Raw genomic sequence first — 20,587 nt, forward strand, 5'->3', positions numbered from 1 at the left:
AGTGGTCTGATTGATTTCAAGTACATAATCATTACAAATAGCAAGCATAGTCAAAAGAAAAGCTGTGCTTGCCATTACCCAGCACTTTTGTTTAAACTACACAAAACTTGTGTAGTTGTGGTTTTGTAATTTGTCTCTTTGTATAATTTGTATTTTGATTGGACAATGTTTGATTAGTCTATTTAATTCTAGCTTCTCCAAAGCCATTAGACAAAATCACTGATAAAGAAAGTGGTGGTGATGTTCTTGGTTTCATAAAAATCAAAGACAATCCAATTTAAGCCATTTGTTAAATTAAAGCAAATAAAACAGCATGGATGTCAAAACTGTAGCCTTATTTTTATGGGATTTTTTCCAACAAAGAGACAGAGGGCTTAATCCTTCTAGGCTGTTTATACTAACCACCCTTGCTAATGCGCTCTCCAAAAAAGCCAGGCTTAGTGAAATTAAAAAGCTGCTGTTCATAACACATTGCCAGTCTGCTAAAATCACATTCTGTGTTGCAGACACACCCTCTCAGAGGGTCCAATTTCTGCTTGGAACTGAGGATGATGATGAAGAGCACATTCCACATGACCTCTTCACTGAGCTGGATGAAATTTGTCTGCGCGATGGAGAGGATGCTGAGTGGAGGGAGACAGCTAGGTAACGGATCACATTGGTAAAATTAACAAATCAGTCTTGTGATCAAAAAATTATCAATGAATTCATAATGGTCTCAAGGAATCTTTGTGATAATTTTCTTGTGAGTACCAAGTATAAAATTGGCACATGTACTCACTTATTAAAGCGTGTAACAAAAGTAAAGAAAGTAAAATGCTGTGTCAGACTTGGACAGGATGGTGGGGATGAATGCAAGTTAAAACAGATAACAGGGTTTATTTAAAAAATAAAAAAAAAACCCAAACCTCAAGCTAACAATCTAAAATGTCTGACTAACAAAATATGTGATAAGTAGGCAGAGTTCAAAAGTCCAAAGGGTTATCCAAGCCAGTACAAATTGAAATTCAAAGGGCAAAAAATAGAGAAGATATAACAACAAAATATATCAAAAGAGTACATCAGTAGTGGGGAAAGGGCTTAAAATATAGGCTTGAGCATGAAAAGAAAACTCAACAAATGAACAAATCAACATTGAAAGGTATTTAAAACTGATGAAGTGATTAGTAAATGAGGTGCAGGTGATTGTGATTAATAAGCTGATGAAGTTGCTGGTTGTGGCATAGGGGGATTCTGGGAGATGGAGTTCCCAGAGAATCTCACAAGCTGTTGAAGTAATGTAAGAAATTTAAGAATTAACTAAAAGTTAGTCAATCATTAGAACATCAATTAGTTTTCCATTGTTAAAACAAAAACTGTTTCAGGACATCACCATTTTCAGGCTGTTTTATTTGCAGCAAAGAATGCTCTAAACCCACTTTAATTACAGGAATAACAGTCCTACATAGGCTAGAGATTTAATATTAGCTTCAATCATTTGGATCAACAAGTGTGCAAAATAATACATCTGTGTATCATATTACACTATTTAAGGACATAACAATTCTTAAAATGCATTTGTGTGGACGAGCTGGTGGCACAGCTATAGTCACTGATCCTGAAACTCAGTGTTATAGCTTAATGATTTGATTGAGGATGTAATGTCTACAGGACCATGTTCAACTCTGGCCTCAGTAGCATCCAAAAACTTGGATCAGCCTTTTTGCGCTAGCATTTGCTTCTGAACTGACTCTAAACTAGCTGAGAGGGATTGCAAAGTGATGTGCAACCTGTGCACCGAAAGTGCTCTTTCACAAATCAATGGTCTTGATGGAATTCACTATGCCTGAAGGCAAGGAAATTATTCAAATTTTATTTAGGACAACAAAAATAACCAAGGAATTCCTTTGGGAGTGGGTGGGAGTGGGATGGTGGCAGTCTTGCTCACACCTCTCCACTTCATGAAAAGTGATGTCAATGTGTTAGAAATCCGTTAAAGCAAAAGAAAATAAAAAAAAGGCTTGTCTCAGCATAGTCTTGTGCAGTTGACTGTAGAATTGGCCTCGTCTAGGCTGAAATAACACCTTACTGTCTGCCTGACTGTTCTTTTCATTGCTTAAATTAATCGACAGCTCCCCAACAGCCACAACAAGTGAATGCATTAGGTGAATAATTTCTGCAACCGTATTGTACATGTCAAATTTAGAATAATAGATCAATAGAAAATTCAAGAACTGAAATAAATACATTATGACAGTAAAGAGTTCCTAATGTTCCACAAACCAACAACACTGACTCTCTCAACCAGCAGTATCTTCCTCCCTGATGAGTTCAATCACTTCTACACTTGCTTTGACCAAAGCAGCAAGCAGCACACTACAAATGGTGTCCATTCTACTGTTGACCATCCCCTCTCACTTTCCCCAACATATGTGCGTTTAGCACTGAGCAGAATGGATGTATTTAAGGCCACTGTCCCTGATGGTATATCTGGGCGTGTGCTCAGGGTATGTGCTGGAAAGCTGGTACAAGTCTTTTCTGACATCTTCAACCTGTCACTGGCCCAGGCTACTGTCCCCACATGTCTGAAGACAACAACCAACAAAACCTAAGCATTCTACTGCAGCATGCTTAAATGTCTTCTGCCCTGTTGCACTCACCCCATTGTAATGAAATGCTTTGAGAAACTGGTTTTGAGTCACCTCATAGCAGGTCTACTACCTACACGTGACTCCCACCAGTTTGCCTACCACTCAAACAGGTCAAACCATTTCCACTGATCTTCATTCAGCCCTCACCTACCTGGACAACAACACGTACATAAGGATGTTGTTCATTGACCACTAAAACTGTTCACCAAGCTCAGTTACCTGGACATCAGCCCCTGCATTTTCAGGTACATTCTGGATTTCCTAACCAAGAGACCTCAACCTGTTAGGTTGGGCAATCACATGTGCTCTACCCTCAATCTGAAGATAAGATAAGAGAGATAAGATTAGATAATACTTTATTAATCCCCAGATGGAGAAATTTGGGTGTCACAGCAGCAGCAAGACAGGTAGAGAAAATAGAGAGAGTAAGGAGAATAGAATATATAAAGAATACAATGGATACATATATAAATATATATAAACATAAGAGCAAACTATATAATGTACATATGAACAATATAAACAACAATGTACATTCACAATGTACTGTATACAGTATGTATTGTAGTAAAGTAAAGTCAAGGAAGGGGGTGGTTAGGTGTTGTACAGTCTGATGGCTGTCGGCACAAAGGAACATCTGAAGTGTTCTGTCTTGCACCTGGGGGGTGGGCGATGAGCCTGTGGCTGAAGGTGTTCTCCATCTGCCGCAGCTCAACATACAGTGGATGAGAGGGGCTTCCCACAGTGGACCTGATTTTGTCGCTAATTCTCTTCTCCACCACTGTCTACACTGTGTCCAGTTTTTGACCAACAACAGAACTGGCCTTCTTCACCAGCTTGTTGAGTCTGTCAGCCTCCCCAGCCTTAATTCCACCACTCCAGCACATTGCAGCAAAGAACAGGGTGCTGGCTACCACAGACTGGTAGAACATCTGCAGTAGCTTGCTGCTCCCATCAAGGGACCTGAGTCTCCTTAGAAAAAACAGTCTGCTCTGTCCCTTTTAGCAGAGAGCTTCTGACTGTTTTTTTTCCCCGACCAGTCCAGTTTTATGATAATGTACACTCCCAATAACTTGTAAGAGTATTTTATCCCCCTGGATGGTGATAGGTGTTGAGCTGAAGGTGGTAATTCAATTCAATCTGCAGACCATCTGATGAAGCTCTCAACCCCGCCTCTGTACTCCTCCTCCTTATCCTCACTGATGCAGCCCATGATGGAGGAGTCATCAGTGACATCCCACAAGGCTGTGTGCTGAGTCTGCTGCTCTACTCCCTGTTTACCCATGACTGTATGCCGCTAAATAATTCCACCATCATCATCAAGTATGCAGATGATACCACAGTGGTAGGTCACATCAGCAACAATGATGAGCTGGCCTACAGAGAGGAGAAACAAAGTCTAGCAGCATGGTGTTCAGCCAACAACCTCACCCGCAATGCAGAGAAGACCAAGGAGCTCATTGTGGACTTCTGGAAATCCAATAGTAGCAGACACTCTCCCATCTACATTAATGGGACTGAAGTAGAGCATATCTTCAGCTTCAAGTTACTGGGTGTCCACGTCTCTGAGGATCGGTCATGGAACTACAATGCTACCATAATACTTTAATACGTTAGAAAGGAGCAGCATCGTCTTTACTTCCTGAGGAGACTGAAGTAAGTTGATCTGTCTCCCCAGATCTTAACAAGTTTCCATTGCTGCACCATTGGCAGCATCCTGACCAATCCTGTCCACAGTGTGGTATGGCAACTCCACGTTGTCTGAAAGAAAAGGCCTGCAAAGGGTGGTGAAAACCACCCAACACATCATTGGTGCCCAATTCCCATCCATTGAACATCTTTACCACAGTAGATGTCTGCGAAGACCAATCAATATCATCAGGGACTCCTCCCATTCCCAGTCACAAACTGTTCAACATCATCCCTTCCAGGAGGAGATATAGAAACATTCATACCAGAACCAGTAGGCTCAGGGCCAGTTTCTTCCCCACAACCTATACACTGCACCATTAGGCCACTGATGCTTTACTGCCTGTAATCATCCTGCAGTTCTGTTCTATACTGTATATTCTGTATTATCTTTACATAATTGGATATTCATAGTATATATCCTAGGTTATCTTTATCTGTCTGTATATTATCAGTATATACATTGTCAATGTATAAGCTGGGTACTGTTGTATATACAATGTATATATATATCTCTTACATATATTTATGACTAATACTTGCATATATATATATATATATATATATATATATATATTCTATCTATCTATCTATCTATCTATCTATCTATCTATCTATCTTCCTTCCTTCCTTTCTTTCTTTCTTTCTTTCTTTCTTTCTCTAAATGTGTGTGTGTGTGTGTGTGTGTGTGTGTGTGTGTGTGAGTGTGTGTGTGCACCTATTAGAGTTTTCCTATTATAACATAGTGTAATTACCATTCATATTGTTATCTACTTAATAGCTACTGCACATATTCACTGGCCATAACCTTGTTATACACACACACACACACACACACACACACACACACACACATATATATACATACACACACACACACACACGCTGTGTGTGGTATGCTGTCTAAAATGTAAATAAAAACAGAATGCAATGATTTTGCAAATCTCATAAACCCATATGTTATTCACAATAGAACATAGAAAACATATAAAATGTTTAAAGTGAGGAAATTTACCATTTTAAGGAAAGAATTAAGGTAATATTGAATTTGATGGATGGGGCAACAAAAGGCTGGAAAAGAAAGTGTTACTAAACGAAACAGCTGGAGGAATATTTTGCAACTAATTAGGATAATTGACAACAGGTCAGTAATGTGATTTGGTATAAAAAGAGTATCTTAGAGAGGCAAAGTCTCTCAGAAGTAAAGATGGGATGGAATCTGTATGGAAGTACATGTTGCTCTAAAACCTGTATACACCTTTCAGCATTGATGATGCCTTTCCAGATGTGCAAGCTGCCAATTCCATAGGCACTAATGCACCCCCATACCATCAAAGATGCAGGCTTTTGAACTGAGCGCTGATAAAAAGCCGGATTGTCCCTCTCCTCTTTAGTCCTCTTTAGTTTAGAGGACGTGGCGTCCATGGTTTACAAAAATAATGTAAAAGTTTGATTTGTCTGACCACAGAACAGTTTTTCACTTTGCCTTAGACTATTTTAAATTACTTTGGCCCAGAGAAGACGGCGGTGTTTCTGGATCATGTTCACATATGGCTTCTTCTTTGCATGATAGAGCTTTCACCAGCATTTGTGGATGGCACGGCGAACTGTGTTCACAGACACTGAGTTCTGGAGGTGTTTCTGAGCCCATGCAGTGATTTCCATTACAGAATCAGGCCTGTTTTTAATGCAGTGCCGCCTGAAGGCCCGAAGAACACGGGCATGCAATATTGATTTTCACCCTTGTCCCTTGCACAAAAAGATTTCTCCAGATTCTTTCTATCTATCTATCTATCTATCTATCTATCTATCTATCTGTCTATCTATCTGACTGTCTGCCTGTCTGTCTATTTATCAATCTATCTATGTTGACATAATTGAGAGATTATTATTGAGAGAGTGTTTTCCTGAAAGTGTGAGTGATGTTTTATACATTAAATCTGCTGAGAAACAATCTGTAAAAGCTCACATATTGTTGGCTTAAATAAATGAGCAATAGTGTGAAAAGTGTGTGAGACAGAATGAAAGAGACAGGCTAAATAAAGGCTGTAGCTGCATGATTATGGCACAGATGACAGATGTTAGTGGCTAGGGGAGTGTAAAAGCCAGGACTGATAGCATAGCAGACTGAGGAGTCAAAAGTGATCACAGTTTGGATCTGGCAGTCTGTATTACAGCAGCTTGTAATGATATTTCCTTTTCTTTAAAAAAAGGTCTTGAAATAATGTTGGATAAATTGCGATGGAAGCAGGAACAGAACAGTGTATTAACAGTCTGTCAGAGCATGTAGTTCCTCTTTTATACATACAATTATATATTGGATTTCTTCAATGTTGCTGCTGGGCTTATGACTGAGAGGTCTGACATCTCTCTCTCTCTCTCTCTCTCTCTCTCTCTCTCTCTCTCTCTCTCTGTAGATGGCTGAAGTTTGAGGAGGATGTGGAGGATGGAGGGGAGAGGTGGAGTAAGCCCTATGTGGCCACACTCTCTCTGCACAGCTTATTTGAGTTGCGCAGCTGCATCATCAATGGCACAGTGCTACTCGACATGAGGGCCAATTCCCTAGAGGACATTGCAGGTAGGTGTGTGTGTGTGTGTGTGTGTGTGTGTGTGTGTGAGGAAACTGTCTGTAACAGAATGTAGGTAACTCTCAAATCAATTGTACATATATTACAATACAATCCTATCAATACTTCAAAAGTCTTAACAGTCTGCAGTGGATAGGAGATACAGCATGTTATTTCTAAATATTGCTATAGTTTCCCAAAGAATACGTGACTACATAATTCTTATTTCTGTAGAGGAAAATTTACTCTTAATTGTCCTCTACTTGAGATATCACAGGGGTCTTTGGGAAACCTTAATTTGGTGTTAAAGGTGGAATTAGTGTAAAAGGTGAGACCTCAAAATAACTTTCAATACATTATTTCAAATAAAATAAAAATCATCTGTGCTGTCCCAGGTTCTGTAAATGTAAAGAAAGCGTGGTAACTCTTAAAAAACAATTTTCATAATATACATGCTATGTAACATCAATAAATCTCCCTGGTGTTGATTATTTCACGTATCATGACATAATTCTAGTTAGAAAAAAATTACTGATCAGTTAGTAATACTGGCCTGTTTCCTGAAAGCAAACTAATATTCGGTTTCTCAGCTGAAGAGAATAGCTAAAATACTTTCGCTCCTGTCTTTGGATAATCTTTGTTGTTGTGGTTCTATAAAGCCATTATATTTTATAAATGATCATCTTTTTCAAGTTTGCTGGGGTGAGTTGGCATCTCCATTTCTACAGCTCCACAGTTCTATATATATGAACAAAAATAGCAGTGGCGCTTGAAAAAGCTCTTTCTATAGTCACAGGACTATATACTATACATCTGGCTATACATATAGGAGGCTTTATAGAGATAAAGCATCTTACCCTAAAAAGATTTAGCACAGATTAGTAATTTAAATAGCACATTACTTTAATATGAATACAAGGACGTATATTCCACTTGTTATAAATCCACTTGTTATTTTCTTCGTATTCATTTTTGAAGTCTTTCTGATGCACATAAAGACAATTTCAGAATACACCAGCCATTATAAGTATCAATAGCAGATTATTTCACTGAGTATGTAGAATGTTTAAATTCCTAATAAATTTGATCTGCAATGGCAATTCCAGCATCTGCAGTATGTATGTATATATGAATGGATGGGTGGGTGGAAGGAAGAATGAATAAAAAACTTGATCCTAACTTGTTATAGTAGAAAGATAAAACTGTGAGTAATATCAATGTATTAAAAAATAGGTACACTAAGAATAAGAAGACACCAAGAATGTGTTGTTGTGTATGTTTTTTATTTCTCTTTTAGACATGGTCTTGGACCAACAGGAAGCATTGGGGGAGCATGGTGAGGAGGTGAGAAAGAAAGTCCGAGAGGCTCTGCTCAAGCAGCACCACCATCAAAACCAGAAGAAGCTGGCCAACCGTATTCCTATAGTACGCTCTTTTGCTGACATCGGCAAGAAACAGTCCGAATCTAACTCTATGGACAAGAACGGTATGCTCTACCCAAGGAGCAGTCCTTCTATGTACAGAATTCGTGTAGTTTTCCTACCTCACTTTTTGGTGGATACATGTTTTTTCACTGAATTTCTATACACAGTATGACCAGTGCTTACTTTGTAAAACATGAGGTACCTGAGGGAGAGGTTATTCAGCAAGTGTACAAGGAGGGAACTGGTCCCAGAATATACAGACACAACAGTGCACCAAGTAGTTCACATAAGACAGTAGTGTTGAATGTCATTATATAGGGCTAAAAATATAGGCATGATGACCAGGGTGCAATAAGGGATTGCAACCATAACATTTCAGTGATGACATGGGAGGACTGGAGGTGTCAGAACACTAGGTCTTACAAAAGTACATTATGATTTTCTTAGCTAGCCTAATTATCCAGATTATTCCACAATGCAGTCATGTAACGGACAGTCTCCTTCCTGTCTCCATCTGCTCAGTTTGTCTGTGGCACATAAGGTACAGAGTTGAATTTTTTGAGCAGTGGGCCAACAGGTTTCAGAAAAGAAACAGTGCGTCCCTGGTATCATTTTTATTCATTCTTTAAGAATTGCCTTATCCATGGTGCATGAGCATACATGACTGATAATGTGAATACTTACCAATTGGTCATCGTGAAAATGAGCCGTTTTTTTTGTAAGGGAACTGTCACAAAGAACTTGTGAACTTTGAAAAGGGCAGACCAGACAGACAGTATACAGCATTTCTAATATAAATACCTCTGTCTTACACACACACACACACACCACACACACACACACACACACACATATATATATATATATATATATATATATATATATATATATATATATATATATATATATATGTATATATATATATATTAGGATAAATGTTTGGTTAAGTTAAATATATGCAGCTGTCTGGTAGGTCCATTGTATTGCACATTTTAAGTAAAATGAATTAAGTTGGATGGCTTTTTCTGAAGCTTTTTTTTTATTTGGTGGTGAGGGCTAAACTTAATCGAAGACTAAGTGGCTTTTGCTCTAATAAAAATGCTTACCCTTATATTTTGGAAGATTGTCTTAAGCTCAAGAAATTTTTGCTAGAGGACACTGGGATGGAAATAAAAAAATCCTTCACTCAGGAATGACCATTAATGATGTCCTTTAGATTGAGACCAAATATGTTAAAATAGTGTCCAGGAATTGTTATTACGTTTACTGTTTATTTTTATGTTTACTGTCACTCCTCTCTGTTTAGTCCTCTCATTCAGTGTTTCAGTGTTTCTTCCTCTGCTCTTCTCTCAATATTTGTGTGTGTGTGTGTGTGTGTGTGTGTGTGTGTGTGTGTGAGACAGGTGGCTCATCTTTCTGTTCAGCCTTTAAGTCTTCTCTTTGGGGTTCATTTAACTCTGATGGGAGGTGCAGGCAGGTGTCTTCCTGCTGGCCTCAATGCTGCACTTCCAGTGTCTCCATCTCATCTCCACACGCCAAATCGTCCACCTGCACCAACCAAGCCCACACACACATCTCACTACAATCCTCACAACAGGCACACACTGACCCGGACCCAGGCAACTTAGACTTGACTTTCCTTTCTAGCGCTTCCTAAAACAAAACTTGAAAAGGTGGTTATTTTCTACTATCAGTTAAATATGTGTGGACATTTTGGGTGCAAGCATGTCCTGTTGGAAACAGAAAGCAAGCAAAAGGAAGGTGAATGTGGCAGTAAATGTACAGGGCATTGGCTGTAAATATGCGTAGGTTAGATAGAAATGGGAACACCAGACAAATCAGCCTTTCCTAGATTCTGGTGTAATCAAATGGAAATTTTGATCAGACTTCAAGAAGGACAGACCCACTCTTTTACTGAACAGTTGGAAGCATCTAATGTGGATTGAAGGCCTCACTTGGCTTTATGAAGAGAATCAGCCTCCTGTTGAAAAAAAAACGAAAACAAGATGACTAAACAGACCATGCTATTCTGACGGTTTTGCTGCTACTCTACTTTCTATGATTTGGCAGAATAGAGTAAACAGCCGGAAGAACATAGGCCATGCATCATTTCTATATTATTAAAGACATAAAATCGAATTTATTATAGAAAAATACTGTACTTAAGTAGGCTCTTTATCTAATTGAAGAAATGCTGACCAAAACAGAATCATTGTAATTAAACCATATTTTTGCAAAGAATAATTAAATAAGTAAAGTAAAATTGTAGTTGTTGTTATGTGTTGTACTCTGAAGCACTGTTTAGTTGTTACTTTAAGTTTAGAACTTCAATATTCTCAAAATTCTTAATAAGAAATGTAATGCTTTTAACTGTCTTTTATCTCAAGTCTCTATTATTTAATTCATTTACTGTGAGCACAATTATAGCATTTTAGAGAAGGGTAATCAGGTTTAATTGTTTTGATTACTACTTTGTGACTTATGGTTCATCTGTTATTTATATTTTAGATTTAATTGTGGAGATTAATTATAATAAGTGTTGATTATCTGATAAAAATACAGGATGCAAATTCATAATATTTGGACATGGTAGATTGGTAGTAGAACAAAGATATTCTCAAATCATTCATCACCCATTTGCCACCTTTTGAAGGCTTGTGTTTAGGAAGTTGCGAGCTTTCCTAAAAAAAAAAGCAAACACATGAACAGCACCAAACCTCTTTAGCCAGTCAGTTTTAATTTTTTTATTTATTTTGTATTTGCTCTGTTCTTGACTGTGAAAACATTGTGAACATTATTAGTAAGCTAATTTATGTATAGTGCTGTAGCAAAAAGCCACACATGAACAGCAACCCCGAAGCCAGGGAGCACGACTAATAAACAAAAATCTACTCACGCAGTGCAGGACACACAGTTATTCTCACTCCAAATTAATGAGGTTTGGTGTTACTTCATGAATAGCAGACAGTAGCTGTAGTTGCTTTCAGGATAGAATGCTGAAGCTGTGACTCAGAATGGAATAAGAGATATTGTCTCATTATTCTTGCTGCAATTACTGTGTATCAACTAAATGTTCATTTCTTTCTTTCTGCTCACACTGTGGTTTATTGAATATTTGTATTAATTGATGTGGTGGCAGTTAAAAAGGTGAAACAATATTTACTCCACAATGGCATTCTGATCTCCATCATCCATTAGCATCCATTATCCCTTTCTATATATATATATATATATAAAATCAGCAAAACCTGCCAATGCTTAATACACCTCAGCAGAGCATCAGTCCATTGCATACGTATTCTCTGTCTCTCTTTTTTTCTTTGGACAGATGCATTTCTATTCATTACTATATTTCTTCATTGTGATGGTGAGATACTGGGAGGTTCTCTGCTCTGGCTGATCAGCACTGGCAAAGTACTGATCGATTGCTTCAGCTGTAGATGCTGATAGTTTGTATGTGACAAACAAGGCCTGTATGTATGACTAGTGTTATATGTTGTGATTGTGTGCACAGGCCAGATGATCCTTCCTCAGACCCAGCCTAGTGCACCTGACCTCAAGCCAGAGGTCACAAGAGACTGCAGTAGTGTGGATTTCAGTAAGGTAAGAGTGATGGCAGTAGGTCTTTGGAAAACCAGGAAATGCACCAGACATTAAAAGTGCCAAACTACATAAACCCAACTCTATCACTAGTGTTTTCTTTCACTGCTATGGAGACAGCATGCCTACTTGAACTTTCACCCTTGAAGTAATACTAACATATCTTCTACTTTTTTCTGAGAAAAAAAACACAAACTGGGGATATAAATATAATCATATGTTTATTAGGTGTACGTGTGTTGTGACCTTGCTGTCCCTGTAGATAGACCTGCACTTCATGAAGAAGATCCCTGCTGGAGCTGAGGCCTCTAATATCCTGGTAGGAGAGCTGGAATTCTTGGAGAAACCTGTAGTGGCATTTGTACGTCTCTCACCTGCTGTACTTCTCAATGGCCTGGCAGAAGTTCCCATAACCACCAGGTGACTGATGTTCTGTGTCTCCAGCTTTAGCCTTTAAACTCTATATTGAAGCAGTGATCACTAACTGTAATTTACTTAACTAATCTCTCCCCATAAGCTTACCCTTTTAAATAAATATTATAAATATTAATATATAATAGAGTTCTGTTACCACCACAATGTTGATTCTTTTCTTATAATAGCATATCTTAAAGTGTTTTATTTCTCTTATACTACACGTTATAACAGGTATAATCAGTCATTCCCTTACCAGCCTCACTTTTTTCACTCTCTTGCAAGGTTAATAAGGAAGACTGGAAAAGACAAAGCCCTCTGTCCCTCTGTCACAACTTTACCTCCGTCTGTTAGAAAACCCTTCCAAAAATGCTAAATGAACGTCTCCCATTAAACCGTTCGAACAGTTACATGTTTTTAATCTGCTTTTGTGAAGTGTCTGTGAAGTGGTTACTATAGAAATGGTAATGCATCGCATTGGAATGATCACATTAATATAAACCTTGCAATCAGAATTGCTTTCACACTTTGCCGTGATGTTATATGAAATTATTCAACACCTTCTGACCAATCAGAATTAAGAATCCCTATGGTACAATATTGATCACATACAACCAAGAGGCCATTGGTCATTGTGACAAAGTTAAAATTGTGTTTTGTAGTGTTTTAATGATAATGATTCTTTATTGGTCACATATACATATGCACAGTGAAATTCTTTTCTTCACATACCCCAGCATGTTAGGAAGTTGGGGTCAGAGCACAGGGTCAGCCATGATACAGTGCCCCTGTAGCAGAGGGCCCAACAGTGGCAGCTTGGCAGTGCTGGGGCTTGAACCCCTGACCTTCTGATTAGTAACCCAGAGCCTTAACCACCAAACCATTAGGGGTGCATTAGGGGGTTATTTATTTAGTTATTTATTAGGTTTTTTATTACACATAGATCTGCCAGACAATTTGGAGTTTCTTTACTCCAGATGCAAAGAAGAAAAGTGAGACCTGCTCCAGATGCTTATTTCATGGGTGCCAACAATGTGGAGCTGTTTTAAACTGACACTATTTAAATGTGATTAAAACAAGTCCATATTCTGTTTTCCTCGTGTCTCAGATTAGGCATCAAAAAAACAACAACAAAAATCTAGACTGCTTGAATAGTCAGGTATCATTAACTAATTTATGCAGCAAGTTGAACGATTATGAAAAAGCAGGAAGGATCGAATAAATAATAACAAACTGGATGAGAGTTATTATAGCTATAAAGGCAGTGCAAAAAAGTGAAGGATTGGAATTATAATGGAACAGCACAAAGGGAGGGGATAGGGACATTAGAGTGGCTAGTGTCTAGAGTTGTCTGTTGCTGTAACTGATCACATTCAATATGAATCTTATGCTGATTAATTAAAAGTGATTTACATTTCCATCAAATTATAGTCCATCAAATTATTGTACTGTAGATCATCTCTTTGCTGTTCACTGGTTTTTTTTTTTTTTTTTTTTTTTTTTTTTTACTGCACATTTAATTTGACTCCTGGCTATGTGGATTTAATATGGAGCTTAAACCAAAGCTAGAACCTTGAAGATTTATAGGAATCGTGTTGATAATTTGCATTATGTCCGTTATGAGACTGCTTATTTATTTTCCTTTTGCAGGTTCCTCTTTATTCTTCTTGGGCCTCTGGGTAAAGGACCACAGTACCATGAGATCGGCAGGTCCATCGCAACCCTGATGACTGATGAGGTGTGAAAACTGCTTATTTTAAAAAAATACTTGATTCAAAAATGCAAAAAAGTTTTTTTTTTATTTAAACAAAACACTTATTTGTTTTTCACACATTGCACATGAAATTTGTAAGTGTGTTTTGGCTTGACGGCCCCATTTCACAAATGCGTTAGAGGCATTTTAGGAGCAATGCATCAGTTGTGACAGAATATATTACTCTAAGACTTGAGAGAATCAAGATAGTCTGAGGCCTTTCACACTTCTGCTGATTCTCTCACTCCTTCTTCAAGGTGCTGAGGCACATTTCTGAATGCACATAATGACATGCAAACGCTTGCTCATTAGCTAGAATTTCACTTTTTAGTCTAGCAGCCAGTTACCCTGTTGCTATGGCAACACTGTAATCATGTAATATGTATCCTATCCTTATCCTATCCTTAGTTTTTTTTGGATTTTGATTTGCACTAGCTTTTTTTTATTTGTTTTTTTTTGCTACTGTTGAGAGTTATGTTAATGTATACTCATAGCAACAGTTTTAATTTTTTATGGGAAGTGGCTGTAACTGAATAAAGCACTGTGGCATCCCAGGTCTTCCATGATGTTGCATATAAAGCTAAGGACCGCAATGATCTGGTGGCTGGAATTGATGAGTTCCTCGACCAAGTAACAGTTCTACCCCCTGGTGAATGGGACCCGTCTATCAGAATCGAGCCGCCAAAAAACGTCCCTTCTCAGGTAAGTGTGTGAGGCTTCAGATATATTTAACTATATTTTAGTTAGATTTTATTGGGGTGTATACAGATGGGGGACAAATTGTCCTCTGATGAAACATTTCTTTCCTGATGGGAGTGATCTTTTCCAGGATGACTCCACCCCCATCTATAGGACACAAGAGCTCACTGAATGCTTTGATGAGTTTGAAAATTATGTAAATAATATGCTATCATATGTTCACCTATGGGAAATTCTGGAGATGTGTTAGACAGTAATGCTATCATCAAAACTCCACATGAGGGAATGTCTTTTACAGGAATGGTGTTCGTCTCTCCAGTACAGTTTAGAGACATGCAGAATCTAAGGCAAGGTACATGTAAGCTGCTCTGGAGGGTTGTGATGGCCTGACTTTATAGATTTTTGTTTTTTACTTTAATTTGTCTTCCATCTGTATATAATTAATTATAGTTTCAACTGAATATGAGCACAAAGCTTCTAACAGGGTTTATGTTTTCTGTCACTACAGTGTCATTTTCTTTAAAAAATTCTGTGTACTCTGCTGGATCCAATAACATCCTGATCCAGAATAGATGGAGCTGACATGAGTGCTGTGTGTGTGTGTGTGTGTGTGTGTGTGTGTGATAAACAGGAGAAGAGAAAAATCCCTGCTGTCCCCAACGGAGAGCTGGCAGAGACTGAGGAACATGGGGGGCATGGAGGCCCTGAGCTACAGCACACCGGGAGGTGGGATGGACAGTGTGTGTGTGTGTGTGTGTGTGTGTGTGTGTGTGTCTGTGTGTGTCTGTGTATGTGCATGTATGTGCTTATGTTCAGAAGTCAGTTTGTGAGTAAGCCAAAGTATGTGTGTGTGTGTAGAGCCTGTGACTGTGCATTTGAGTGAGGTTGAGATGGTCAAAGCATATGTAAGAGAGAAATAAAAGACTTAATCATTATAGCCTATGGCTGTTTACTGTATATAAACAAATGCCATGGCATTGAAATCAATTTTCACAACTTTGAAATGAACTGGACGGCCGCCACAGCTGACATTTGGTCACAGAGACTCCCCCCACGAGTGACAGTTTTCACAACTCGCCTCAACTTTCTCTCTTCTCATCACAAAAGCCCCCTTCTGTTCTCAAATCCCTCTCTTTTTTTCCCATACATGTGCAACAATCACATGCTAGATGAAACCTCATTAAGAATAGGTTTAACTTGATTAAATACTGAGATTATGAGGCTAATCCACCACATGCATGGTTTAAAGTCTATTCCAGTATATTTGTGCTAAAATAAGAAGGCTGCCTGCGCACCTGCTGATATCATGTATATGTGACATTTCCCATGATTCACATAGGCTTGATTGTTGATTAAATATTGCTGAATTTATTACAAGTTATATTATTATACTTCTGTCACAGAACAGGTCATGTGTAAGTTCTTTAAAAGATAATCAGAGGGTCAGATCCAGTCTTTTTTTCCCCAAGTTAAGATTATGACCTCAATTTATTTATTACTGTGATTTGATATTCATATGAAGAACAACAGACAAATCCTATCTCAAATCACTTCAGATGGTAAGCTGAGCAGCCTGCTGACCATTTACTTATGGTCCTGATTAGTGTCAGGGTGATGGTATAATTATAATTGGGCAAACACAAAATATGTATGTCACTGTATTTTATTAACAGTACCAGCAGCAGAAATGAATTTGCCTATGATATTTCTCTGAATTGCAGTAAATTCACATTAAAACAGTTGTTTTTTTTTAAATGCACAGTTATAGTTTGTGCATTATATAGTACATCACATTTTCAAGTCAGATTATTTAATGTCAAAGACTCTCACATAGATGTGTTCTGTGTGTTCTAGGCTGTTTGGTGGGTTTATTCTGGATCTAAAGCGCAAGGCACCACATTACCTATCTGACTACACGGATGCCATCAGCTTGCAATGTGTGGCTTCTTTCCTCTTCCTCTACTGTGCCTGCATGTCTCCTGTCATCACCTTCGGAGGACTGCTGGGGGAGGCCACAGAGGGACGCATTGTAAGAAAACACACAACTAATATTGCTTTCGAACCTACTGTATATGATAGTACTTTCATTTAGACTCTCACAGACACCAAAATGTCCAAAATTTTCTTATAAAAATCTTAGTAATGCTTCACATCATGTTAAGTACACTCAAAAGGCTATAGGAGTCTGTATAAAAAATTCTAAACTATAGTTTAATTTAATCACATTCACACATACACTCACATTCTTTTTAAATCTTAAATTTTATGTATGTTCTTAGAGTGCTATCGAGTCTCTATTTGGTGCATCGATGACTGGAATCGCTTACTCCCTGTTTGCGGGCCAGCCTCTTACAATCCTTGGCAGCACTGGTCCTGTACTGGTTTTTGAGAAGATTTTATTCAAATTCTGCAAGTGAGGCTGCTTTCATCATCCATAGAGTTGAATATTGCTTATAAATATGACATATTCCCTTACCATCAGAATTGCATACAATTGCATGAATTGCATGTAAATGTGTGGATCATTGCTAAAGATTAATACCTAATGTAACTGAAATGCCTTTGGATTCATGAATATTCATAAAAGATTTACATGAATGCTCCCTCCAATGCTAGAAAAACAGTATGTACTGCTCTCAGATTTTTTACAGACTAAAATATAATTACTGTGTGTTGATGCATAAATGCTCATATTAGTGGTTTATGGGACATTTTAATTTAAATAATGACGATGACTGCCCACAGCCAGGTCTAATGACAAACTCAGACAGGTTTATGAATAACAGAACAGTACAAAAGCTTTTTTGAGAGCAGAACCTTAAAGGTCAACTCATTATTTATGTTAGATTAGTTAAATTATGCTCACAATACCTTGTTCTCTTGCTTTTTTCAGGGAGTACGGATTGTCCTATCTATCTCTGAGGACATGCATTGGCCTTTGGACTGCTTTTCTCTGTATGCTGCTTGTGGCTACTGATGCCAGCTCACTCGTTTGCTACATCACTCGTTTTACAGAAGAAGCCTTCGCCTCTCTAATCTGCATCATTTTCATCTATGAGGCTCTGGAGAAGCTGATCCACCTCGGCGAGACCTACCCTATCAACATGAACAACAACCTTGAGAAACTCACCACCTATTCGTGAGGGCACGCACACACACACACACACACACACACACACACACACACACTCATACATACATACACACACAGGTGCATCTAAAAAAATTAGAATATTGTAATGCTTCCATTTTGCATTTCATTTGGAAATCAAGGTCTCAGAGTCTGGAGAAAGAGTGGAGAGGCACAGAATCCAAGTTGCTTGAAGTCCAGTGTGAAGTTTCCACAGTCAGTGATGCTTTGGTGTGCCATGTCATCTGCTGGTGTTGGTCCACTGTGTTTTCTCAAGTCGAGAGTCAATGCAGCATCTACCAGGAGATTTTAGAGCACTTCATGCTTCCATCTGCTAACAAGCTTTATGGAGATGCTGATTTTCTTTTCCAGCAGGACTCAGCACCTGCCCACAGTGCCAAAACTACTAGTAACTGGTTTGCTGACCATAGTATGTATTACTGTGCTTGATTGGCCAGCAAACTCGCCGACCTGAACCCCATAAAGAATCTATGAGAGACACCAGACACAACAATACAGACAAGCTGAGGGCCACTATCAAAGCAACCTGGGCTTCCATAACACCTCAGCAGTTCCACAGGCTGATTGCCTCCATGCCACGCCTCATTGATGCAGTAATTCATGCAAAAGGACTAAAGCCCCGACCAAGTATTGAGTGCATAAATTAACATACTTTTCAGAAGGTCGACATTTCTGTATTATAAATTCTTTATTCTAATATTTTGAGATACTGGATTTTTGATTTTCATGAGCTGTAAGCCGTAATCATCAAGATTAAAACAAAGAAAGCCTTGAAATAATTCACTTTATGTGTAATGAATCTATATATGTATATGAATATATGAAAGTTCCACTTTGTGAATGAAATTACGTTAAAAAACAAACTTTTCCACAATACTCTAATTTTTTTTAGATGCACCTGTATATACAGTGCCCTCCACTAATATTGGCACCCTTGGTAAATATGAGCAAAGAAGGCTGTGAAAATTGTCTTTATTGTTTAACCTTTTGATCTTTTGTTAAAAAAATTCACAAACATACCCTGTTCTCATGGATATCAAACAATTATCAAATCATCAATATCAGATGCAACACAAGTTTATAAAAAATATATCTTTGTTAAATATTGGTGTGCAATAATTATTGGCACCCCTATGAATTCATATGAGAAAAATATATTTGAAGTATATTCCCATTGATATTTTACATTTTTTAGTTCACTTGGGTGACTAGGAACAGGAAATTGTTCAACCATGACTTCCTGTTTCACAGGAGTATGAATATGAGGTAACACATAGGTCAAATTCCCTTAGTCAATCCCTTAACAACGGGTAAGGCCAAGAAATATAGCTGTGATGTGCGGCAAAAGGTTGTTGAGCTTCACAAAATGGGAAGTGGCTATAAGAAAATAGCACAAGCATTGAAAATGCCCATTTCCACCATCAGGGCAATAATTAAGAAGTTCTAGTCAACTGGAAATGTTATGAATCAACTGGGAATCGGATGAGTGTCTGTATTGTCTCAACGCACTGTGAAGAGGATCGTTTGAGTAGCCAAAGAATCTCCAAGGATCACAGCTGGAGAATTGCAGAAGTTAGTTGTGTCTTGGGGTCAGAAATTCTCCAAAACTATAATCCTAATTCACCTACATCACCACAAGTTGTTTGGAAGGGTTTCAAGAAAAAAAGCCTCTACTCTAATCCAAAAACAAACACAAACGCTTCAGTTTGCCAGACACTACTGGAACTTCGATTGGGATTGGGTTCTATGGTCAGATGAAACCAAAATAGAGCTTTTTGTCAATAAACACCAGAGATGTTTTTGGCACACACAGAGAGGTAGCCATAGGGAAAAGTACCTCATGCCCACGGTTAAATGTGCTTGTGGCTCTTTAATGTTTTGGTGCTGTTTTTCTGCCAGAGGACCTGGACATTTTGTTAGGATACATGGCATCATGTACTCTATCAAATATCAACAGATATTAAATGAAAACCTGACTGCCTCTGCCAGAAAGCTTAAAATGGGTTGTGGTTGGATCTTCCAGCAGCACAATGATCCAAAACATACATCAAAATCAAGACAAAAATGGTTTACTGACCACAAAATCAAGGTCCTGCCATGGCCATCCCAGTCCCCTGACTTGAAACCCATAGGAAACCTGTAGGGTGAACTGAAGAGGAGAGTCCTCTTCAGACAGTTGAAGACTAAAAAAAAAAAAATAGCCTGGTCTGATGGGATCTCAGTTTCTTCTGATGCACACAGATTATAGGATCAGAATTTGGCACCAACAGCACAAATCTATTGGACCCAGCCTGCCTTGTGTCAACAGTTCAGGCCGGTGGAGGTGGTGTAATGATGTGGGGATTGTTTTCTTGTCACACTTTTTCTTTTTTTCTTGTTTTTTTGTGATCCTTCAAGCCACAAATTGCCCATCTTCTAAAGGCTACTTCCAGCATGATAATGCACCATGTCACAAATTAAAAAAAAAAAAAAGTCTAGTTTAAAGAATATGACAATGAGTTCTGAGAATTCTTCATTGGCCTTCCCAGTCTGAATCCAATAGAAAAACTTTGGCATGTGGTACAATGGGAGATTTGCAGCATGAAAGTGCACCTGAAATATCTTCAAGAATTGTGTGATGCAGTCATGTCAACATGGACCAGAATCTCAAAGGAATGTTT

At 38.2% G+C, this 20,587-nt stretch overlaps 1 protein-coding gene across 3 annotated transcripts in view; it reads left to right on the forward strand.

Annotated features, from left to right (window-relative positions):
- slc4a10b (solute carrier family 4 member 10b) overlaps positions 1-20,587 on the forward strand; it is a 64,202-nt gene that overhangs the window by 32,757 nt on the left and 10,858 nt on the right. For all 3 annotated transcript variants that reach the window (XR_008386141.1, XM_053627167.1, XM_053627166.1), the window contains exons 5-15: positions 507-645; positions 6,737-6,897; positions 8,184-8,372; positions 11,825-11,913; positions 12,173-12,330; positions 13,975-14,062; positions 14,633-14,779; positions 15,408-15,502; positions 16,631-16,805; positions 17,056-17,189; positions 17,670-17,915. Coding sequence is in view for 2 of the 3 variants with exons in the window: in XM_053627167.1 (XP_053483142.1) it covers positions 507-645; positions 6,737-6,897; positions 8,184-8,372; positions 11,825-11,913; positions 12,173-12,330; positions 13,975-14,062; positions 14,633-14,779; positions 15,408-15,502; positions 16,631-16,805; positions 17,056-17,189; positions 17,670-17,915 (1,621 nt within the window). In the remaining variant the exon portion in view is untranslated. The remainder of the gene's footprint in view (positions 1-506; positions 646-6,736; positions 6,898-8,183; positions 8,373-11,824; positions 11,914-12,172; positions 12,331-13,974; positions 14,063-14,632; positions 14,780-15,407; positions 15,503-16,630; positions 16,806-17,055; positions 17,190-17,669; positions 17,916-20,587) is intronic.

Source organism: Ictalurus furcatus, chromosome 6 (assembly GCF_023375685.1).
Source record: "Ictalurus furcatus strain D&B chromosome 6, Billie_1.0, whole genome shotgun sequence".
In the NCBI taxonomy this organism is placed as follows: domain Eukaryota; kingdom Metazoa; phylum Chordata; class Actinopteri; order Siluriformes; family Ictaluridae; genus Ictalurus; species Ictalurus furcatus.